Source organism: Mercenaria mercenaria, chromosome 1, assembly GCF_021730395.1.
Source record: "Mercenaria mercenaria strain notata chromosome 1, MADL_Memer_1, whole genome shotgun sequence".
Taxonomy (NCBI): domain Eukaryota; kingdom Metazoa; phylum Mollusca; class Bivalvia; order Venerida; family Veneridae; genus Mercenaria; species Mercenaria mercenaria.
The window spans coordinates 94,060,447-94,085,926 of record NC_069361.1 but is presented as its reverse complement, the minus strand read 5'-3'; the positions used below and the strand labels follow the sequence as shown (position 1 = coordinate 94,085,926).

Below are 25,480 nucleotides of genomic sequence, written 5' to 3'. Positions count from 1 at the left end.
GTTAACAAGCTTTTCCTTTGATTTGACCTGGTGACCTAGTTTTTGACCCCACAAGACCCAGATTCGAACTTGACCTAAAGATCATCAAGAATAACATTCTGACTAAGTTTCATGAAGATACAGTCATCAATGTGGCCACTAGAGTGTTAACAAGCTTTTCCTTTGATTTGACCCGGTGACCTAGTTTTTGACCCCACATGACCCAGATTTGAGCATGACCTATAGATCATCAAGATTAACACTCTGACAATGTTTCATTAAGATATGGTCATAAATGTAGCCTCTAGAGTGTTAACTAGCTTTTCCTTTGATTTGACCTGGTGACCTAGTTTATGACCCTACATGACCCAGATTCAAATTGGACTTTGAGATCATCATGAGTAACATTCTGACCAAGTTTCATGAAGATACAGTTATAAATGTGGCCTCTACAGTGTTAACAAGCTGTTCCTTTGATTTGATGTGGTGACCTAGTTTTTGACCCCAGATGACCCAATATCGAATTCATCCAAGATTTTATTGAGGGTAACATTCTGACCAAGTTTCATTAATATTGGGCCAAAATTGTGACCTCTAGAATGTTAACAAGCTTTTCCTTTGATTTGACCTAGTGACCTAGTTTTTAACCCGAGATGACCCAATATCGAACTTGTCCAAGGTTTTATTGAGGGTAACATTCTGACCAAGTTTCATTAAGATTGGGTCAAAAATGTGATCTCTAGAGTGTTAACAAACTTTTCCTTTGATTTGACCCGGTGGCCTAGTTTTTGACCCCAGATGACCTAATATCGAACTCGTCCAAGATTTTATTGAGGGTAACATTCTGACCAAGTTTCGTTAAGATTGGGCCAAAATTGTGACCTCTACAATGTTAACAAGCTTTTCCTTTGATTTGACCTGGTGACCTAGTTTTTGACCCCAGATGACCTAATATCGAACTCGTCCAAGATTTTTATGAGGGTAACATTCTGACCAAGTTTCATTAAGATTAGGCCAAAATTGTGACCTCTAGAGTGTTAACAGTCAAACTGTTGACGACGGATGACTGACGACGACGGACACAGGGCTATCACAAAAGCTCACCTTGAGCACTTCGTGCTCAGGTGAGCTAAAAACTGGTGCCAGAGTAATGGGCCTTGTGTTACATGTGGGTAATGATGAGGAATAACTGTTATGAGTTTGAAGCAAATCCAATAAGTAATAACAGAGAAAAAGTGAAAGTGCATCAACTTCAATGTGTGGATGTGGATACAGACGCCGGTGCAAGTAGGACAGCTGTCCATATACTTCATATAGTTGAGCTAAAACTAACAGTTGTTGATAGTGAAATATAAAAATATTTTCTTAAATTATTTGTGATACATACCTTTTATGATAATTCTGTTAAATGCATGGGCGGGGTTTTGTCTGCTTCATGAAACCAGAGGGAGGAGTTTTGTCTGTGAGGGTTTTCCACGTCTCCCATGCAGTTTTATGTATACGAGCTTTAACCATCTCAAAGAACTGAGTGAAACAGCTTTCTGACACAATGTCATTTTGACCTTGACCAAAAATCATCACCTTAGTAATTCACATAAAGTTTTAATGCATTTCTTGAGAATTAAAAACACTGGCATTGCAAAGTCCATAAGTGAACTAAAACGGCCCACCTGTTCACAACTAAAATGCTTCAATGAGACAATTTCAGCTTGACAAAATACATATCCTACCTTACTGATTTCAAAACACAACCCCAGTTGATAAGGCACATGTTATAATAAAATATTTGTAAAGTTCATGTGAACAATAAAAACAACAACATTCATTTACTAAGAAATACAATTTTATTTCTAGAAAAGATGTTAATTTCATCTGACATGTAAAAAATCAGAACTGTTCAGGAATGCGAATCCAGTAACTCCATGATTTAATGATTTAATTTCATAAATGTAAATACGAAAAAAATGTACAACAGCAGTTACCAAAAATACTAAATAAATGTAAAATATTCATAAAATCTGCAATATTCAGGTAAAGATATTTCCGATAATGAAATAAAATACAAAATGTGCTTTATTTGACTTTATACATATATATTAATATCACAAAAACAACCTATATAAATGAAAAATATATGTTGAACACAATATTGTTTGATAAAATCAGCTGATACGAAGTACAAAATAATTCAAAACTAATGTTGAAATCTTCAAATATCTTTGACTTTAATCTTAAAGAAAGATGTTAACATTTTATGAGATACGTAAAATGCTTAACAGAATGATATTATAAAGTATAAAATGGAACAGAACCTGTAAGTGGTAGATATACCGCGAGTTGTAATACTATACCAACTTATCCAGCACATCTTTTGGTTAGTATAATATGTGCACAAGAAAGTAAAATTAAAAAAAAAAATATTTTTTTTTGTTTGGTGTGTGTATGTGGAGGTAATCTGGCAATTTGGTGGGGGTATGAAGTATGGTGGTAAGGGTTAGGTTGTACTAATGATTTAGGTTTTGCACTCTGAACATACATATTGTCTTATTAACACCCGTCTATAACCTTGAACATCTTTTAGTAATGCTTTGAACAAGAAACATGATGTCAGCTTTGATCTTTGAGCTCAGTTTGTGACCTTAACCTTTGACCTACTTACCTATTTTTGCAATCTGTATATCATCTTATCGTTAACTACCAATATGCTAGGACTAAAGTCAATATCTTGAATGGTAACTGTAAATGAATAAATCTAAAACCATGTATGGTATCTAGATCATTTCCCAATACAATCAGTAATGAAACCAAGCAAAACAATATAACTGTCACATTCTTATATGACCTCATCAACATTCTGGAACTATATTTTGAATTATTTCACATGTAACTTTAAACAGTCACTTCCTATTTTGTGTAGATAGTCCTGCATACCAAGTTCCATCTAAATTGAATGGAAAATGTGTGAGGATTTGAATATGCAAGAAAGTGTGACATACAGAAGAACAGTTCAAAAACCATACCTCCCTGGGTTTGAAATTTAATATTACAGGAGCAGCTATCATTACTAGTGTCATATAAAAATCTATATGCCTATATTTTATTGGTTTTCCTAAGCAAACACTTGAGCTTTGAACATCAGAGCACTAAATTTTCAATGAATCATCGTAATCAGATCATATGCATATGAAGTAAAAATTGTGTAACTGACAAAGCTACTGTAAAGATAAAATATGCCAAAAAGGAGAAAATGTCAGAGCTTGTTCTATTAGGACCATTCAAAAAGCAGTAATACAGTATTGTCAGCAAAAACTGATATCTAAACATCAAAAACAGTTTAAATGACAGAGATGTGGAGAAGATTTGAAGAAAGAAAAGAGACTAATGTATAATTTTTATAAAATATGTAGACAAGTCAGTGTCCAGTAAATGAAAGAGTGCATGCATGAGAGTCTAGATGCTGTACTTAATACTCCTTAGCCAAAACAATTTCTTAAATAAAAAATGTTTCATACTTTCATGTTAAAATGGGATACAGTCAAAATTTGTTCGCTCAAACTCAGATACTTGCAAAAGTTGTTGATGTTTACCTCAAAAGCTGTTGTGTTACAGCATTTAATAGATACTGAAGCAATACTGATAAATGACTATGATAAAAGAACTTTTTGCACGTTTTCTCACTTTTGATGAAAAAGAAATTTCAAACCTTTTGCCTGTTTTCTGACCTCATTACACAAGTCATGCTTGATCACTGCTTTGGAACACAAAAACTTGGCTATGTACATTTATTTACATATCACACAAACATATGAAAGTACCATAAATAAATATATTGATAAAACTATCTAAAATAACACATTTATAAACACTTGTAAATCCTTCAGCATATAAAAATGTCTTGTGAGTCTTAGTTGCTTACCTAAGGACATGAAGTTTCAAAATGCAGTATAGTTTCAATGTGTCTGAAGATAATGCTAAGACCATCAAACCATTTTCATTGCAAGATTTCGTGACTACTATTTTTCATAATGTTGAGTTACTGTACAACCTATAAAGCTTTGTACAAAAATACCTTCCATTCCTTCTTGATAATGCTTTGACTTTGCTTGTAAGCCTAAATACCGAGCTTGAATAATAAATCAATGGGGTGATAACATACTTTATTATTAAATCTATATTTATAGTCCTTTCCATTAGTCTAAATGTAGTCACATGATCAATGATAAAAAGTTGTACTTACTCGAAGGCGGAGCCAAAAACACATACTGACCGCCAGCTGTGACGTCATCACAGTTTGACGTCGTACACAATTTACCGCGAAAAATGACCAAAGGTTGCAGATATTTGTATTTAATGTTTATACTGGATTTAATAATAAAACAATTGTTGCCTTTTAAGTTTGGTCGATATGTGGATTTATCGACCTGATAAAAGCGATATTAAACTCGGGCTGCGCCCTCGGTCGATATCACTTTCATCAGGTCGATAAATCCACATATTTACCTCACCAAAAGGCAATAATTGTATAGTAGCAAATGACTACAAATCTATATATAATGCAAAAATAACTAAGAGTACAGGCAAAACCAATCACAAAAAACAACAACACAAAAGCCCAAAGCTTGGGCAACAAAAACTCTTAACAGTTTTACCTCTACAGTTACAGTATTATAATCATTCATACAAATTTATATTGCACAAAATATATTAAGAGTATATGCCTGGGACACTTTATCATACATCTTTAATCATAACATTAAAGAATACAAAAAAAACTTTTGAACTATTTTCTAAACAAATGGAAGCACTAATTCGACTAAACAGTGAGGACGTTATCTATAAGAATTAACTCCTTTGTCATGCCATATATTCATTGCATATTTATAAGCTCATCCTTATTGCTACATGGAGATTTTCTCCCAAAAATGAGGCTGTTAGATGTCATATCTCAAACATGAAAAGACAAGATACTTTCATTCATAAAACTTAAAAGTAATTGAAAATGTAAAGTCTCTAAGACTTACCCAGCGGCATTGTTTTAGACATAAGGTATGCAAGTTTCAAACTTGACATAGATTTTATGAAGAAAAAACATTCCAACCATATTAACAAATGTGAACAAAGTTTCTCTAATATTTCACACAGTGACCTAGATTTTAACCTCAGACAAGCAAGTTTCAAAATTGGCCAAAATGTCATCACATCAAACATTCTGAACATGTTCCATGAAGATCATACAGAAAATGTGACATCTAAAGTGTTAATATGGTTTTTCTATGATTTTGCCTAGGGATTTAATTTTTGATCCTTCTTCAAACTTGGAACAGATTTTATAAAGACAAATCTTCCAACAAAATTTCACGAAGATCACAAAAGTGTAAACAGAGCTTCTCCGAGATTTAACTTGGCAACTAGTTTAAGATCCAAGATGATCTAGTTACAAACTTCCCTTAGATTTTACTGCATAAAACATTTTAACCATGTTTCCTGGAGATCAGTGGAGAAATGTGTCCTTTAGAGTGTTAACATGCATCTTCTATGATTTGACCTAGTGACCTAATTTCGATCTCGATGACCAAGATTCTATCTTGGCTTAAATGTCATAAAGAAAAAAATTCTAACAAAGTTTCATTAACATCATTTAGAAATTGTGCCCTCTAGAGTGATATTCTGTTTTTTTCTTCTAATATTATCCTAGAGATCTAATTTTGTACTCAAGATGTTACTCTTACAACCTTGATCTAGTTTTATAGAGAAAAACATTCTTATTAAGTTTCATGACGATCAGGTGAAAAATGGCCTCTGGAATTTTATCAAAGCTTTCCTATAATTTGGTCTAGTGACATATTTTAACTTAAAAGACCAAGTTTTAAACTTCATTTTGATGTCATTACAGCATACATTCTGACAAAGTTTCATGAAGATCAAGTTCATACTGTTACCTCCAGAGTGTTAACAAGGCTTTTCTATTATTTGATCTAATAGCCAAATTTTGGACTCCAGATGACCGAGAATCAAATTCCTGTGAGACTTTGTGAAGACACTCTGATAAGGTTTCATAAAGATTGTACTAAAATTGTGACCTCTAGTATTAACAGTAAAATTCTTTTATGATGCATGGCAGATGACACATGTATATAACTCACCTTAAGCATTTTTAGCCATAATGGACTATATCAAGAGGGCCATAGTGGCTCAGTCGCTCACCTGACTTTGATTATTTGACCTTGAATATACATATGGCATACTGAATCATGAATGGTAAAATCTGTGTTTAGCATACAAATGCATAAACAAGAGTGCCAGACTGTCACAAAATATGCCCGACTAAATATTCAGTTACGTATCATAAAGGTAATAATGTTGATGTTGTATGCCTTGTTAACTCAAAAAAAGAGTAAGAAGGAATCAAGGTATTTTTGAGGTACCATGTGGGATGAAATCCGATCAAAACCGTTTGAATGGACAGGGCTAATTTCGCAGATTTCGAGTAATCCAAAGGTGAATAATCCAGGAGTGCCTGGGGCGATTTGGGTAGTTATCGAACTTGGCTGAGATGAAAACTGTTAGACTTAGAGGGCGGACAAATCTAAATTTGCAGTTTTTGGGTAATTCAAGGGCCATAATCCAAGAGTGCCTGGTGTGAACCAGTTGGTTATCGGACTTGGCCGAGATATAATGCCCACAAACATTGTCAGCAAGTTTGGTGAAGATCGAATAAAAACTATTTGACTTAAGAGATCGAAAAAGGCTAAATTTGCAGTTTTTCGAGTAATTCAAGGGCCATAATCCAAGAGCGCCTGGGGCAATTTGGCTGGTTATCGAACTAAGCCAAGATATTATGTCCACAAACATTGTCAGCAAGTTCGGTGAAGAACGGATGAAAACTGTTTGACTTAGAGAGCGGATATGCTTTGGATGCCGACCGCCTGCCACCTGCCTAGGGTGTTCACATATTATGCCCTGCTCGTTCAGAGACAGGCGTATAAAAAGGATTTGGTAATACAGAGTTATACTAAATTCGATGAATAGTCAGAGACTTTTATCATTTGGAAAGTCAGCTTTTGGTCAATAATTCAAGAATTATAGACCACACCAGCAGAAAATTTGACCTGCTGACAAAGAATTTAGGGACTGAATTAAAGAAACACGCTATCAGTTTAAGAAGATCAAATGCAAACAAATTTGAAAAGGGCTTGAAACATTTGTGGGACAGGTTATATGAATGCTATGGATCTCCAGAAATGGTAGAGTCTACATTGAAAAGAAAATTAGATAAGTTTCCAAAATTGACTTCTTAGGACAACAAACTGTACAAACTTTCAGATATACTCACAGAGATTGAGCCATGTCCTTTTTCAGTTAAATGTGACAAATTGGAATGTGGAAATGAGCAGCATCCGACAGCACTTTATTATTTTCAGCAAGCAACCAGTATACAGCATGGCCGGGAGGCTTCTACTCCATCCAAGTTAGTACATGGAAATGAAGAGCTCTCACTACCTTTGCAACAATATACAACTGAGAGAGGAACTTCTGAACAGGTTTCGAATAAGTGTACAAAGGTTTGTGGTGAGGTGTTTCAGGTAAGTCATGTTTGAAGACAGTGTTGGTGAAAGTTTACCCAGATGGATCTAAAACAATGTATTGCATAATCCATGACCAAAGCAACCGTTCCCTTTGTCGACCAGAATTCTTTGCTGTTTTAGGTGTTTCAGCATCCAATAATGAGCCCTATGCCTTAGTGTCTTGTTCAGGTAGTTACCCCATCCAAGGCTGGTGTGGCATACCCCCATTTGATTAAAACTGAGAGAAGACCTTACAATGATGCTTTACACTGATGAAGATCCATCAAGTGGTTCATAAGAAGAAGTTGTCTAACTGTATTTCTATGTTTAAGTCTTACAGCCCTAAAAGGGGCTAAGTGCCCCTTTTGAACAAATTTGAGAGTAGACCTAGTAATAATGCTACAGACCTAGTTTGATGAAGATTCATCTAGTGATTCAACAGAAGAGGTCCTTTAAAGGATCTTTAGCTGCTGCTGCCCCTACAGAGGGCATAGTGCCACAATTTGAACAAACTTGAGAGTGGACCTTGTCAGGATGCTACAGACCGAGTTTTGTGCAATTCTGACCAGTAGTTCCAGAGGATAAGATGTTTAGGTAAAAATGTTGACAACAGATGCAGGAAAATGGATGCTGGACCATCCACCTATACTTACATCTCACCACAAACTCTTGTGAGCTAAAGAACAGTACTTGAGAATTTGCAAGAAAAAAAACAAGAAAACAAAACAAAACTTAATGTTATTGAAAATGCTAACTTAAAGAGTTTGTCCTAATCTACTAGATATTATAGTCTTATTAAGAATGCATTTACTGGCCTCATGTTATATGATTATTATTCTGTCCTAGTTACCAGTTATCAAGAAAATCAAACCCAGTTTTGGAAAGACTTGATTCATTTAGCCCATCAGTACCATCAGCAGTCTGGTTCTCATCTATAGATGTCTCAACACAAAGAAACTCATCTTGAAAGGAATCATGTGAACCAGACAACAATGTAGTCTGCTGACCTATATTTTCACCCCTATCTATCCCAATCGGTTCTGGCTCTTTAAGTAAACTCTTATATGGGGAAGGAGTGGCGCTACTTAATTCCTCTTCATCTTGGCCATTGACAAATGTTGACCAATTATTACCTAAAACTGGATTATCAAAAGCAAGCTCATCGTCATCTTTTGACAAAACAAGTGAGTGTGACCCTGTTTCAGATTCTGATTTTTTTGAAGATGTGAGAACATTTTTGACTGGTGATTTACTTGTTGATCTTTTCCTTCTTGAAGGTTTAACTGGATATGTATCCTGTGAGGGTGATGTCCCCCGTATCTCCCCACTGGACACCGAAAGACTCCTTTCATCTATAATGCTTGGTGAGCTGGACAGATCATCCATACTACCAGAGAAAGCATAGTTCACTTCTTCTGGAGTCTTAGATCTGCTTGTCATCAGTGACTCTCTGGATGTTGCCGAGGACTTTGTTGGACTAGTACTTCTAGATCTGCAACAGTATGAGAATATATTCTACAAGAAATATCACAAAATCTTTGAAAAGAAATTTAACTTCATTTGGTACTTCAACATTATTATAAAGCCTTTCACAATTGCTTCTGACTGTATCAGAAAACTGAAAAAAGTACTAATTAATATGTATACAATCAAAACTGTTCTATTTTTAACATTCAACTACTCTTATTATAAATGTGCCAAACAAGGAGCTAAAGAAATCAAGTTACAACTAGAGCTATAATACAGGTGATAAATACCCCCAGATGCAATTTTGCTGCATGGAAGTAAAACTTCTGACCTTAATATGTGACCTTGACCTTAGATCTAGTGGCCTGGATATTGCACTATGCACTGATGCTAATTTTATGAAATTCCTTTCAATGGTTAAGAACACAACTATCATATAGCTTCAATTTGTGTCCATTCCATACTTAATAAGTATTTGATAGGACACCTTAATAAGTATGGAATGGACACAAATTGAAGCTATATGATCTCTGACATTATCTAAATATGACATTGACCCTTTCACCTAATGACCTTGGGTTTTGCATATTTTGTCACACATTTAAAGAGAGAGCACTTATCAAATTTAACAATTAAATATCTAATACTGAATTGAAAATAAAAACAAGAGGGCCATGAAGGCCCTGTATCACTCACCTGACCTATTGACCTAAAGATCATAAAGATTAACATTCTGACCAAGTTTCATTAAGATAAGGTCATAAATGTGGCCTCAGGAATGTTAACTAGCTTTTCCTTTGATTTGACCCAGTGACCTAGTTTTTGACCCCACATGACCCAGATTCAAAACTGACCTAAAGATCATCAAGATTAACATTCTAAGTTTCATGAAGATACAGTCATAAATGTGGCCCCTAGAGTGATAACAAGCTTTTCCTTTGATTTGACCATGTGAACTAGTTTTTCATCCCACCTGACCCAGACTTTTATCTGACCTAAAGATCATCAAGATTAACATTCTGACCAAGTTTCATTAAGATATGGTCATAAATGTGGCCTCAGGAGTGTTAACTAGCTTTTCCTTTGATTTGACCCAGTAACCTAGTTTTGACCCCACATGACCCAGATTCAAACTTGTCTTAAAGATCATCAAGATTAACATTCTGACCAAGTTTCATGAAGATAGTCATAAATGTGGCCTTTAGAGTGTTAACAAGCTTTTCCTTTGATTTGACCTAGTGACCTAGTTTTTCACCCCACCTGATCCAGATTTAAATTTGAATCAAAAGCCATCAAGACTAACATTCTGACCAAGTTTCATTAAGATATGGTCATAAATGTGGCCTCAGGAGTGTTAACTAGCTTTTCCTTTGATTTGACCTGGTGACCTAGTTTTTGACCCCCATGACCCAGACTTAAACTTGACCTAAAGATCATCAAGATTAATGATGTGACTAAGTTTCATAAAGATACAGTCATAAATGTGGCCTCTAGAGCAATGTTGGCAAAAAGCCGGTCAATATGAGTATTGACCGGGCCGGCGGTCAATACTGGTTAAAACCGGTCAATACTGGTCAATACCGGTCAATACTGGTCGATTCAATACTTTGGTCACTCTTGGGTGGTTAATACTGGTTTATTCAACACTTTTACATAATGCACATTCACAGATTAGAACAGGCTGTAACATTAATGTAAAAATTATAAAGCAATCTGAATAATATAGATGTTGTTCCTTAAAAAGAATAGTGGTCAATACTGGTCGATTCAGTTTTGGTCCTTGGCAATGTGTCCTGGTCAGGCTCAGTTCTGGATAATATACTTAGACTGGTCAGTGGTCAATGCTAGTTGTTTCAATGCTTTGATAAAGTTACCATGTTCAAGCACCTCATTAATACAGAGGGATTATTGATCATGACAGCTAATTAGTGACTAGATAGACAGGCCTGCAACATATCATCTATTGTATATTGTAAGACATGGTGTCAATTAGGCAATGTGACACTTGCTATCAAAACACAATTAAACCACTTCAGTGAAAGGGTCCAGTTGTAGGCAGCAATTTTTCATTGAATTAAATACTATTAAAAATAATTAGATTTATCACTTGTAAATCAAACACTTAACTGCTACAGTTTATGAAATACTTTCTACAAATGAAGTTCAGTTAAAGTAGCAGTTTAATGACCAGTATCAACCAGTGCTGACAAACTGACCACTTCTGACTAATTTGGGAGTATTAATTTGGTTGCTTGAACTTAATATAATTCATGCAAACACCTTCATCAAGCCCCAAATGCTCTTAACAGTCATTATTTAAATTGTTCATAAACTCTGCAAAATATCTTTACAGTAAGTATTGACTAATTGACCAGTATTGACCAATCGACCAGTATTGACCGGTATTGACCACTTCAGGGAGTATTGACCGGGGCGGTTTTAACCGGTTAAAACCGCTGGTTAAAACCGGGGGCGGTTTTAACCGCCCAACATTGCTCTAGAGTGTTAACAAGCTTTTCCTTTAATTTGACCTAGTGACCTACTTTTTCATACCACCTGACCCAGATTTTAATCTTACCTATAGATCATCAAGATTAACATTCTGACCAAGTTTCATTAAGATATGGTCATAAATGTGGCCTCTGCAGTGTTATCTAGCTTTTCCTTTGACCTGATCTGGTGACCTAGTTTTTGACCCTACATGACCCAGATTCAAACTGGACCTAAAGATCATCAAGATTAACATTCTGATGAAGTTTCATGAAGATACAGTCATAAATGTGGTATGTACAGTGTTAACAAGCTTTTTCTTTGATCTGACCTGGTGACCTAGTCTTTGACCCCAGGTGACCCAATAGCAAATTCGTCCAAGATTCTATTAAAGGTAACATTCAGACCAACTTTCATGAAGATTGGGCCAAAATTGTTACCTCTAGACTGTTAACAAGCTTTTCCTTTGATTTGACCTGGTGACCTAGTTTTTGAACCCAGATGACCTAATATCGAACTCATCCAAGATTTTATTAAGGGTAACATTCTGACCAAGTTTCATTAAGATTGGGTCAAAATTGTGACCTCTAGAGTGTTAACAAGCTTTTCCTTTGATTTGACCTAGTGACCTAGTTTTTGATCCAAGATGACCCAATATCAAACTCGTCCAAGATTTTATTGAGAGTAACATTCTGACCAAGTTTCATTAAGACTGGGACAAAATTGTGACCTCTAGAGTGTTAACAGTCAAATTGTTGATGACACCGACGACAGACGGACACAGGGTGATTACAAAAGCTCACCTTTGAGCACTTTGTGCTCAGGTGAGCTAAAAAATCCAATAAAGTTGATTAGTATAGTTAATTTACATGTTAACCTGTTTAAGAAGTCTGGTTTCTTCACTCCCTGAAGGAAGGGTGATTCCCAAATACTGGTCCCTGACTGAACTGAAAACTCCCTATTTTCTGCTGCCTTCTGTTCCACATGTTCTGTTGGCTGGTTACTGCTGGATTCTGGTTTCTTAGCTTTGGAAGCTGGTTTACTGCACAGTACATCTGGTTCAAGGTCATCTAGGGTTAGGTCTTGTTGGCTCTGAAGTGTAAGCAAAGGTCACGTGCTAATCATTATGTGAGGTTTGGTGATTCTAATTAAAAGATTTTTTGAATTATAAGCATTTTCATATTTATTTACTAAATCAAGGTGAAAAACTCTGCTTTTAATAGCTCATGGGGGATAAATACTACAGGCAAAGGTCATGTGCTAATTAATAATTATGTGAGGTTTGGTGATTCTAGCAGAAATACTTCTTGAATTATTCTTTTAAAAAATTCAAACAAATCAAGGGGAGTAACTCTGGTTTTGCTAAGTCAAGGGGATAATACTATGAGCAAATATCATGAGCTAATTAATGTAAACATAAGGTTTGGTGATTCAAGCTTAAATACTTTTTGAATTATAAACGTTTTCAATTTCGGACAGATGCACGCATGGACTGATGGATGAACATCCAGACGGAAACCCCAAAACAACATCCCTCTGCCTTCAGTGGGGGATAAGAAGGGGAATAATTTTGACAAAATATCAGCCAGAGTTTAAAAAAACTTGTCATTTGAGGTCATCCCATGATGCTGAAGATGTGTGAAAAATCTGAAAACATTTTGTCAAGTAATTCCTAAGAAACATGCTTACACGCAAAACTGTCACAAAATATCTATGTTAAAAATTGATTATAGCTGCAGGATTTTTTTTTTTGTACCCAGAGGAAGTCTTATCCAGCCAAAACACTGATAATTAATAAAACTGACTTGTTACATTTTGTAGTTTTGACTACTTTTTATACTTATATAATGTTAACAAGAGCTGTCACAGGAGACAGCGCGCTCGACTATTTCGATGCTTGATAGTGAAACTGGGCACATCTGAGGAAACTAGAGCTGTTACTGGAGTGTTTAATGACTCCAATTGTGGATGAAGATATTGCACAATAGCTGGATCTATGTCAAAAATATCAACTTAAAGTAATAAGAGAGGTAAAGATAAAATGTATCAAAACACTATATAAGTATATCCAAAGCAAAAAGGGGCATAATTCATTAAATATTGGTGCCAGGGTTATGCAGCTTGTGTCATATAGTGTGGGTGATGATGTTGAACAACTATTTTAAGTTTGAATCAAATCCATTCAGTAATAACAGAGACAGAATGAAAGTGCATCAAAACTTTAACCTAAAATTCTAAGTAAAAAGGGGGAATAATTAATGAAAAATTGGTGCCAGAGTTATGAACCTTGCGTCATATGGTGTGGGTGATGATGTTGAACAACTATTTTAAGTTTGAATCAAATCCATTCAGTAATAACAGAGACAGAGTGAAAGTGCATCAAAACTTTAACCTAAAATTCTAAGTAAAAAGGGGAAATTATTCATGAAAAATTTGTCCCAGAGTTATGCACCTTGTGTCATATGATAAGGGTAATGATGTTGAACAATTGTTTAAGTTTGAATCAGATCCATTCAGTAATAACACAGGTAGAGTGAAAGTGCATAAAACTTTAACCTGAAATTCTAAGTAAAAAGGGGAATAATTCATGAAAAATTGTGCCAGAGTTATGCAGCTTGTGTCATATGATGTGGGTGATGATGCTGAACAACTATTTTAAGTTTGAATCAAATCCATTCAGTAATAACAGAGGTAGAGTGAAAGTGCACCAAAACTTTAACTTGAAATTCTAAGTAAAAAGGGGAAATAATTCATGAAAAAATGGTGCCAGAGTTATGCATCTTGTGTCATATGATGTGGGTAATGATGTTGAACAACTATTTTAAGTTTGAATCAAATCCATTCCGTAATAACAGAGATAGAGTGAAAGTGCATCAAAACTTTAACCTGAAAATCTAAGTGAAAAGGGAGGATAATTCATGAAATATTGGTGCCAGAGTTATGGCCCTTATGTCAGATGATGTGAATGATGATGAGTAATAAGTATTTCAAGTTTGAATCAAATCCATCATGTAATTACAGAGATAAGTTGAAAAAAGAGAAAGTGCACCAAAACTTTAACCAAGGTGGGGACGCGGAAAGACGCCGACGCCGGGGCAAGTAGGATAGCTCTCCTTATACTTCGTATAGTCGAGCTAAAAAGGGGTATAATTCTGACAAAATAAAAGCAAGAATGATGATACTTGTCAATTGAGGTCATCTTGTGATGCCAAAGTTAATGTTTGAAGTCTGAAGCATTTAGCCTAGTAGTTTTTGAACAACCTGCTTAAATGCAAAACTTTTATGATGTGGATGCCAACACTGACGAAAGGATGACAACAAAAGTTCTATTTATTATTTGTAAAATGTTTAATAGTTAAATTTGTATGTGTGTGTGTGTGTGTGTTTGGGTTTAACATCTTTTTCAACAATTTTTCAGTCATATAAACGATGTGTCTACTTGTAGCAATGAGCACAATGCCCAACTTTATAGTGCTGCCTCACTGGAATATCATGCTGTAGACATGTGGCATGATACCCCGCCCAGTCATATTATACTGACACTGGACTGACCAGTCCTAGCACTATCATCTTAATGCCGAGCGCCGAGCGAGGAAGCTACTAGTACCATTTTTTACGTCTTTAGTACGACGCGACCGGGGATCGAACCCACGACCTCCCGCACTCCAAGCGAACACTCTACCACTAGGCTACCGAGGCAGTCATTAGTTAAATTTGTAACCTGTCATCCTTTACCTGTAGCTATTTTCAGCTAATAATATTAAATATGGGAATGTCACCAGGCTACCTTTACACCAATAATTTTAACATACAGCTAAAAGATAAGATTAGGTAAGAGGAAAGATGAAGTCTATTTTCAGTCAATTAAAGCTCTTAATAATATGAGGTTTTACAACAGACTATGAAGCTACATCACTGTTTCTACTCCTGGACGAATTCACTCACCTTTGTTCTCCAATTAAATGGAGCAGAGTGTTCATCTTGCCAAGTCCAGAACTGAAATATAAATAACATTGTAGCAGTTTTATGTTCCATGTATAAATCTTCTATAATATTCTGAGGAATGTAAATCAAACTGATTACATATTCTTGCAAATTATTTAACTTTATATAAAATTTTATATACGAGATGTGACCTAGAATAAAGACATGCCTGGAATTATAAGGACTTTTCATCAGTAAGAAAAATCTGATAACAATGCTTTCCGGTGATTTACGTGTCCGTCAGTTGTTCTTCATTACTTACATCACTTAAGTGTCATTAAATATCAATTTCGAGCAATAATTTATTGTATATCCGAATATGTAGCAAATACTGGTTACTTATTGTATATCTGAATATGTAGCAAATACTGGTTACTTATTGTATATCCGAATATGTAGCAAATACTGGTTACTTATTGTATATCCGAATATGTAGCAAATACTGGTTACTTTGTCATTTCTAATAATTTTCTCTTGGGACCAGAAAGCAATCCTGAAAAATTTATTATCATGGTATCATAATGATAATGATTTGAGACCAGATCGACCTAAAATTTTTCAAATATATTTAGGTTATTTTAAATAACATTGTTCTGACAATATGGAGGTATATTTGGATGGGTACCCCATTGAGAAAGCCATATTGGATGAGCCGCTAGGCAAGTCCAGTATGGTTTTCCCAGCTAGGTACATGTTTGGTATGAATGCAAATATATATTGTACAGAACAATGTTAGGCCCTAAATAACCTTTTAAAAATTACATAATCAAATAATACACTGTTTTTTATTCTATATTTATTTTAATTCATTTAAAACGATACGTAATCCTGATTTCAAGACGCATAATCAAACTCTGTACACAGAGCACCTACTTTACACGATATACAATTAGAACATTTTCACGCATTTTGTTTGTTTAACATGGGACTGTCAGACCATCCAAATACGTAAACAAGAGCTTGTCGAACACGAAATGCCCCCCTTGATGCATTTAGTAACTGCACAAGGAACAGAAATTATATGCTCACTGTAAACAAAAGTTCTACCATTCTAATTTAATCTGACCTTGACCTTTAACCTATTAACCTAACAAGAGATTACAGAGTGATGTTGGCGCCATCCACTGAGCCATTTTTGAATGTTTCAAATTTCAAGACTAGCTCAAGGTCAAAAGTTATGGACATGAAGGTTCTAAGTTTTTTCCCTATAAAAGTCTATATGAACCATATGACCCCTGGGGCGGGGCCATATTTGACCCTAGAGGGATAATTTGAACAAACTTGGTAGAGAACCACTAAATGATGCTACATTACAAAATATCAAAGCCATAGTCTTTGTGGTTTAGACAAGAAGATTTTCAAAAATTTTCCCTATATAAGTCTATGTAAACCATGTGACCCCCAGGGCGGAGCCGTATTTGATCCTAGGGGAATAATTTGAACAATCTTAGCAGAGGACCACTAGATGATGTCATATAAAAAATATCAAAGCCCTAGGCCCTGTGGTTTGGACAAGAGGTTTTTCAAAGTTTTTTCCTATATAAGTCTATATAAACCATGTGACCCCCGGGGTGGGGCCATATTTGACCCCATGGAAATAATCTGAACAATCTTGGTAGAGGACCACTAGATTTTGCTACATACCAAATATCAAAGCCCTAGGCCTTATGGTTTTGGACAAGAAGATCCATATAATTTACATCTATAAGTTGCGATTTTGATCTATATGCTAAACCAGTATGAATACATCACTGAATGACAATAGGCTATGTCATTCTGTGTTATTTTTCGAAAATAACGCTGCTGAAAATGACATTGGGATTCCAACATTGTGATTAGTATTTGTTAACTTAATATTCATATTTTTTGGGTCCCATCTAGGCCATCACCTTGAAAAATTTGCGTACAAACAAATTTTATTGTATATTAAGATACTTTTACAGTGCTCGCACTGCCAATCAACATTATCGCCAAATGGCGATTATTTTATTGAAGTGTCGATTAAAATGCAATTTTTGGCGATAGAAAATGGCAATTAATTAATAAAAATGCTACCAAAAAATATTGCAAAAAATTGTCCTTAAACTGTTGGAATATAGTTTTATCAACAAAAACGTGCGAAGTCGGTAGCAGGAAGCGTATACATTTGCCCAGAGGCATAATTACCCCTTCTAAATGGTGACACGCTTAATTGGTTTGTTTATCGCCAGCACACGTATGAGGTGTACTTCACTAATTGATCCGTATGTGTGCACTATTGATAGTAGACAATATTGATAGTATCAAAGTTTAAAGCAACAATTATCATCACTTTATCCTTGATCATTTAATCGCCATTAATTACCAAACAAACAAATTAATTAAACATAATTCCTTAAGATGTGGAATTCCTATGTCCAACTCGAGACTTTTAGACGGTGAACAACAAGTGCGTTTTTGCATTCAGTCTGTCCGCGGACAAGCACAAATTAACCTTTAGCCTGCTGGCGGCAAGTGATTCTGCCTTTGCGACCAGTGCAGACCAAGATCAGCCTGCACATCCGTGCAGTCTGATCATGGTCTGTACTGTTCGCTATTCAGTCAGTACATTTTCAGTAAACATTCCCTCAAATGATAAATATTACTGTCCAAATTGAATGATGGACCAGTCCAGTATAGAAATTTAGCAGGGTAAGGGTTAACAGTAAGGATTTACATTACATTAGCTTACACATTCTTTTTTGACCTTTAGAAAGTATCTTACCTTGACTGGCTCAGTAATTTCCTTAAATCCACTTAATTTTACTCGTATTTTTCAAAACCGAGACTTTAGAAACATAATATTATCACTGACACTTTCTGTGACTTAAATAACGTAACTTAAATTTACCCAAATTTTTGACACCTGCCATCAGAAACTGGTTTTAACCTGTTTGACAACTGTTTCATTTAATGTGTCCCGACACCAGCAGATCAAAGAAGAACCAGCAGATCAAAGAAGACGTGTATTCCATGTGATGTCATAGTGATGTCACTGCTATTGACATATATTTAATTCAGAACCAGCATCAATACACACCTGTTATTTAAAGTGACTGTGACTTTGAGTGCATTATAGCACTGGGAGTTGATTTATTTTTTGCTGATATGGAATTAAATTTTTTAAATTGTATTTATATTCAAAGCAGGGTTCTAGCCAGGCTATTATCGCCTGTCGCATGCGACATGCCTTCAGGCTTTGAATTGTATATTCGACATCCCTTATTTCCCCCGTCATCCCTTAATTGCCAAAGCGACATGTGTAAACGCGCGCATTCCAATAAACACCTCGATTAATCCGATAGTGTATTCGAAAGTTTACCACGTGCTCACCCGATAGTTCAGGTAAAGCGATGTCAGTTAAGATATACGATAAACCAATGACAGCTTCCTATGTAGAAATGTAGAAACGTGTGATGTAAATTTTATCGTAGCCCCGCCTTTAAATCCTTTGACAGACGGTATCTTGTGATGTGTACATGAAAGTGTTTTAAGATTTTTTATGTAATCAGAAATAATGACATGATTTTCAACAATTATTCTCCGAATGTTTTTCGCAATCAAGGAAAGACAATGGAAGGTACTAAGTCAAAGGGTTTTCTTAGTTCGGGCAATCATTGCAAGAGTGAAAAAAAACTTTAATCACATTAGATTCACATGGTTTACAAGGATAAGAGAAAAGAATCACTGACATTTTGAGTGAATTTGTTATTTACTTTAAATCAATAGACTTAAACAAAGACAGAAATACCAGAAATAGTAACATTATGTTAAGCATATTTAGTTCCTTTTTCAACTTGCATGTCATGGTGTTAAAATATTTCCACATTTTCCCTCGTCAATTCTCCCTAAAATCTTTCCCTTTCTCCCTAACCGTAGCTATATAAATACCCCGTTTAATGTTTTTCATTGAAATGCCGAAGCGCATGCGAATTAAGCGCTGTTATGTTCATGATGAGGATTGAGGACGATATTTCAAGAATAACTGAATATGCAATGTTGTCGATGTATTTATTTCGGATGTTATATTCTTACTATGACACCGGTACATGTTTATTATGCGGATCATATAAAAGGTTAAGGTACACTAAAAGATAGGTCACTACATCTCTCCCTAAATTGGATAGATTTTATCAAAGGATTTAAAACAAACTTTTAACAGAGTATCTTGAATGTTTCAACAATGAAAATAACAGATCAATCTTAAAATGACTCAACAATATAAAGAAACTTATGAAACACTATATAAACACAAAATAAACACAAAGACTAGATTTTAGAATGACTAGAGTTTTAAACAACCTTCTTTGAAAATAATACTGATTAATATTTGCAATTGGCACTGTGCGGATAACATTCGTTCAACATAACTTTCTATTAATTCCTAATGTTTTACTATATAACTGAGATGGAGGTACAATAAATGTTTATCAAAAGTTAACATTAGCACAATGTTTCATAATCAAATGTTTTCATCAAAAGTTAACATTATGTAGTTAACACAATGTTTCATCTTCATTTTTAATATAATACAGCAACAGTTCTGTCAAATATTTCTTCGTCTTAGATTTACAAGTTTTAATGCTGTAATTAACATTCCTTCAAATATGTTTGAATTTCTCTTCCGGTTTCTCACACTTATATTTTCTTATATTTTGGGGATTATTATGCCCCATCACTGAAATTAGAACACTGAAGTATTATTATTATCATTTTTTTTTTTTTTTTTTTTTATATATATATTGCAATTTGTGGCAAGTTGCTTATATGGGATTATTATGCCCAACACATTTTATTAATTAATGTTTTACGAAATCTTTCAGATATTTTGGTTCGCGTCTCATTCTCACAGGTCTTTCGCGTTCCGCAGAATTTCTCTGTGGCGATTTTTGAATTTCAACAGGTGTTTCGGATTTTTCAGTTGGATTTTTGGTGATCGGTTTTTCAGTAGGATTTTCATTGATCAGTTCATCTTCAATGTTTTCATTGTCATTTTTCAAACTGTAATTTAGTCCAGATCTGACCTTTTTAAACCGTGAACTATTTCGTGTGACTTCATGGTTTTCATTTTCTGCTGTTATCATGTTTCCTTTTTTTCCTTTAACCACATATGGAGATGGTATATACTTTGGTGATATTTTTGTTTTGTTCTCATTTTCTAGAAGTACCTTATCTCCAACATTAAGATTGTATTTTACAGCGTTGTGTCTTCTGTCGCTGTAAGATTTGCTCTCTGACTTGGACTGTTCATCGCGTTGTCTTACAACTTCGTCAACTTTAGGTTCTGTATCCTTTTCGAATATTTTGGGCAACTTTGTGTTCGGTTCTCGTTGGAACATTAGTCGGTATGGTGTGAAACCAGAAACGGTGTGTGGAGTTGCCCTATATTGTCTAAGAAATTTGAACAGTTCTTGTTTCCAATTCTTGCCTTCCACATGTGCTGCCCTAATGATTTTCATGAGTGGCTTATTGAATGCTTCAGCTTGCGAATTAGCTTTTGGCCACCGCGGAGTTATGCGTCGATGTGTGAATCCGCTGTATGCAGCAAACTGTCTGAATGAATCGGAATTGAACGGACTTCCATTGTCAGTTTTGATGGTCTTGACCATACCAAATTCGGATAATGTTTTGTCCAATATAGGTATGACACGGCTGGATGATACCGACTTCACTACTTCCACAATGGGGTACCTTGAGTATTCATCTGTTATCACAAATAGATATTCCCCGCTTGGTAATGGTCCGCAAAAGTCTGCGCTCAGATTCTGCCATGGACCAGAAGGTAATTCAGACATCTTTAGAGGTTCTGTACGGTTTCTTTCTTTTGTTGTAGCTAAACACGCTATGCAGCCTTTTATAATGTCTTCTACCAATTCATTCATGTTTGGAAACCAGACTTTTGATCTTAGAAATGCTTTTGTTCTGGTTGTTCCTTGATGACCTTCATGTGCGATGTGTATGGCTCTTTCACGGAGGGACTTTGGTAAAACAATTCTACTGTCACGTAAGAGGACTGTTTCACCGTGCACAGTCAGCTCGTCTTTGATGCTTCTGAGCGAAGTAAGTTCTTCCACACTTATTTCTGGGTCTTCTATTGCTTTCATATTGTGCCACTTGCCATACTTTGCATAGTCAATGGCTTGCATGAGTGTTTTGTCTTGGTGGTGTTACAATTGGAGAAATCCAAGGTGTTGGTTCTCCTTCAACTTTTTCGATAATGTCTTCTTTCAACAATTTATCTAACTCTTGCTCTACTTTAGCACGCAGATGAAATGGTGTTCTCCTTTGTCGTTGTGCGACAGGTTTCACAGATTTATCAATGTGTAGTTTTACCGTGCGATTCTTGAGTTTGCCTATTCCTGTAAATAGACCAGGATATTTGTTTTCTCTGTCTTTGACTGTGTTTACAACATGTATCACACCAAGTTTCTTTGCTGTGTCGAAACCTAATAAGGCACCATGATTCCCTTTTACAATGTAAAATGTGTCTAAAACAAATTTGTCGCTCTTTTCAATTAACAGTTCGCATTTACCTTTCACTGGCAAGGGTTTACTACCACCGTACGGCATGAGATTTGGTAGATTTTTCTTTGATAATTTGACTTGACCCACTAACTTATGTGTATTTTCATCCAAAATATTTACAGAGGCACCTGTATCTACCATCATGGTTATTTTCTTCTTGTTTATTGTGACACTAGTTCTGGGACTTTTATTTCCAACCTGGCCAATTATGCCATAACAATATTCTTCTTCATCAGAATCTGACTGTCCCCCAACTGCCCCTTCATGAATTTCATTTACATTTTGATTACGACGCTTTTTCATGCACACTTTCATGAAATGATTTGGTTTCTTGCAATAGTTACATAGTTTTCCTTTTGCAGGACAGCTGTTTCTATGAGGATATTCACCTCCACAGTTGCGACACTTCTGACTTGATCTGTTAGTGTGCCATGAATGATTACTTTCACTGAAGCTTTTCTGGGGTCTTTGTTTACCTTTTCCTCGACTGGGCTTGCTTCGTCCTCGATTAATAGCATTGACAGACTCCCTCTCCTTCTCCATCACCTGGGCTTGTTCCTCGGACAATTCAAGTGAACGACCAAGAGCGAGTATTTCTGCTAGAGTTTTATCTGGTTCACGCAGTGCCCTTCTTCTTAGTCTATTAGATTTACAGTGCTGTATTAACTGCTGTAAAATTTCAGCATCACAATCTGTAAACTCACAGTTCTTTGCCAAAGTTCTGAGTTCTGTTACGTACTCATCTAATGTCTGACTTGTTCGTTTGTTTATATGAACGAAATTTATAGATTTCCATCTGTACATTTTTCTTTGGTGCAAAGTAGTTCGTAAGCACCGTTTTTGTTGCTTCGAACGTTCCCTCTGATGTACCTTTTTCGGCATCGTAGATGTCGTAGACCCTCTCCCCAGCATAGTGAAGGAGTAAAGCACGTTTCCTTCCATCGTTGGTGATTGCCATGCCAACTAGGAGGTTCTCCAGACGACCGACCCATTTTTCCCAGCGGGGCCCGGCATTTGATTTGTCTGCATCGTAGTCAAACGACGGAAATAACGGCAGACTCATGGTTAGAATTGACGATAATTCAGTGGAGAATGCTTATTTGTCTACCTCGTCGCCAAATGTTATGTTCATGATGAGGATTGAGGACGATATTTCAAGAATAACTGAATATGCAATGTTGTCGATGTATTTATTTCGGATGTTATATTCTTACTATGACACCGGTACATGTTTATTATGCGGATCATATAAAAGGTTAAGGTACACTAAAAGATAGGTCACTACAAGCGCGCACCAAGTTTGTCTATTATTTTTTTCCCTGAAAAAAAAGTGGCTATTAATTTATAATGGCCAGGGCTAGCACTGCTTTTACGTCGTAAACACGAACACTGCATTAGTCGACCCCAACTGGCCATATCAGTACAGATTTGAATATTTACTTACATCATTTTCAAAGTCAACCACTATCTTCTCTCCTGTTTCAACTTTAAGCTTGGGAAAAGATTTTTGATATGAATAAAGTTTTTCCGTGTCTGCATATTTCTGTCTCACAGAATTTTCAACCATAAAATCATCGACTAAGGCTTCCTGTTCCTGCCAGTTCAACTCTTCCCAGTGACTTTTTAAAGCAGTTTTTAAATTTCGCTCATCTTTAATAATTTTTCTAGCAAGGGGATTTATAGTAGAAAAGTAAGCTAAGGCACGTTCATCCATTTTAATGCCTGGTTTTATTTTATAAGTAGCAAAAAAATTGTCAAGTTTGTCCGGAAGTAATCTGGCTGTCAAACAAAAAAAAAAAACACTACCATACTCTATGGGTGTGCTGCGCGGTATGAGTTTTGGCGCATATATCGGGGTAAAGCAACTACTGTTAAATCACTCAAAATTTTGAAGAAAAAAAATCTATTTCAGACAACTAAATGAGTCCTGTGCTTATGTTTCATGTAAAAATTGAGGAAATTTGTTATATGAAAACATATGTATTTCTAGCTTGAATACATTAACACCATTCACTGTGTTATAATACAGGGTTATATGAAATGGCGCACCACAATCAAATCTAAATACACCGTGGCCCAGTGGTTAAGGCGTCCGCCTCGGGATCGGGAGGTCGAAGGTTCGAGCCCCATGGGGAGCGTTCGTCCAGGGGATGTTTGTCATCGGACTCGTTCCGAGAAGGCCGGTTCGTGAGCCGCGAGCTAGTTAAATGAATGGTTACCGACTTCTATCCGCCTGGCGCCTGGCATAGTGGTAGGAGTTGGGAGGTAATTGGTATGCACAATAAATGTGTCTCATAAGCCAAATTGGCTGGCCCTTCAATAGGGTGACACTATAATAAAAAAGACCTTTACCTTACACTGATCAGTTGTTTAGACGGAATAGAAGCTATGACTAGTCAATAAGGAGAGGCCATATCTGGAACTAAATTGTCTTATGGTTATTTTTTTATAATTTAAATAATAATGCTATCTTGGTTGGGCAACCAAGATAAAAAAATCAAATTTTAGAAATACATCCACTGAAAACATGGCTTGTATTAAGATTTTTTTTTTTTTGGGGGGGGGGGGGGGGCGGTAACTTCGCACCGACACAAGCATAGGTCATATGGCGACTTTCCCGCTTTGATGGTGGAGGAAGACCCCAGGTGTCACTCCGTGCATTATTTCATCATGGGAGGGCACCTGGGTAGCATCACCGACCTCCCGTAAGCCTGCTGGATGGCTTCCTCACATGAAGAATTCAATGCCCCGGGTGAGGCTCGAACTCACATAGGTGTGGGGCAAATGAGTTGCAGTCAGCGACTTTAATCACTTGGGCTTGGAGTCCCCGACGTGTATTAAGAGCCCGGTGAACACAAATAAGTGTAAATGATCAGTTAGTAAAATTCTGAACATTTTGAGGAATTGAACACAAAAATGTTTCAAAGGAACTTCAACATTTTAATATTGGAAATATATCAGAGTGACTTTAATTTGTGAATTAATTGGACAGACAAAAACATGTCGGACAATAACAATTCAGAGCAGCAGAATGAAGAGGGAAAACATTGAAGAATCAAGTGTAACAGGGCTCAAAGTCTACCTCCAAGAAGATGACTCAATCTAGGGGAAATACAGAGCAATCCAATCTGAACCAGTGTTCTCTGGATTTAGTCATGAATATGCATGTGTCAACCAAACCTTTGCCTGTTGTGAGTTCACCTGTTGCCAGCACCAGTAAGGCCAACACTAACCAAGCATCACCTGCATCTGGACTACTAGCTGCATCAAAGAGAATGACCATGTCATTGCAGGACCACTTTGAAGAAACCGATACACAGCCGAAGGTGGCATTGTATCATCTTTCTAAAAATGAAAATCAAGAAGTTGCAAAAATGCTTGAGGCAGTAAGCAAAGACCAAAATGAGACAGCAACAAATTAAGTTCCACCTACAAAGAATAGATTCAGGCAG

At 35.9% G+C, this 25,480-nt stretch overlaps 1 protein-coding gene across 1 annotated transcript; it reads right to left on the bottom strand.

Annotated features, from left to right (window-relative positions):
* Positions 1-1,804: 1,804 nt before the first annotated feature.
* On the bottom strand, positions 1,805-23,828 carry LOC123530071 (uncharacterized protein C1orf198 homolog). The gene is made up of 4 exons (XM_045310767.2): positions 23,473-23,828; positions 15,447-15,497; positions 12,379-12,593; positions 1,805-9,036 (listed from the first exon to the last, which is right to left on the bottom strand). The coding sequence occupies exons 1-4, from the start codon at positions 23,740-23,742 to the stop codon at positions 8,391-8,393; spliced, it is 1,182 nt and encodes a 393-aa protein (XP_045166702.2). The 5' UTR covers positions 23,743-23,828; the 3' UTR covers positions 1,805-8,390.
* Positions 23,829-25,480: the final 1,652 nt, after the last annotated feature.

What these genes read in the sequence shown, in the direction of transcription:
- LOC123530071 (XM_045310767.2), bottom strand. Translation starts at nt 23,742, where the DNA reads ATGGATGAACGTGCCTTAGCTTACTTTTCTACTATAAATCCCCTTGCT. An exon ending in CATTTAATTGGAGAACAAAG is followed by an intron (nt 12,594 to 15,446) that starts GTGAGTGAATTC and finishes CTTACACTTCAG; the next exon opens with AGCCAACAAGACCTAACCCT. An exon ending in AAACCAGACTTCTTAAACAG is followed by an intron (nt 9,037 to 12,378) that starts GTTAACATGTAA and finishes ATACTGTTGCAG; the next exon opens with ATCTAGAAGTACTAGTCCAA.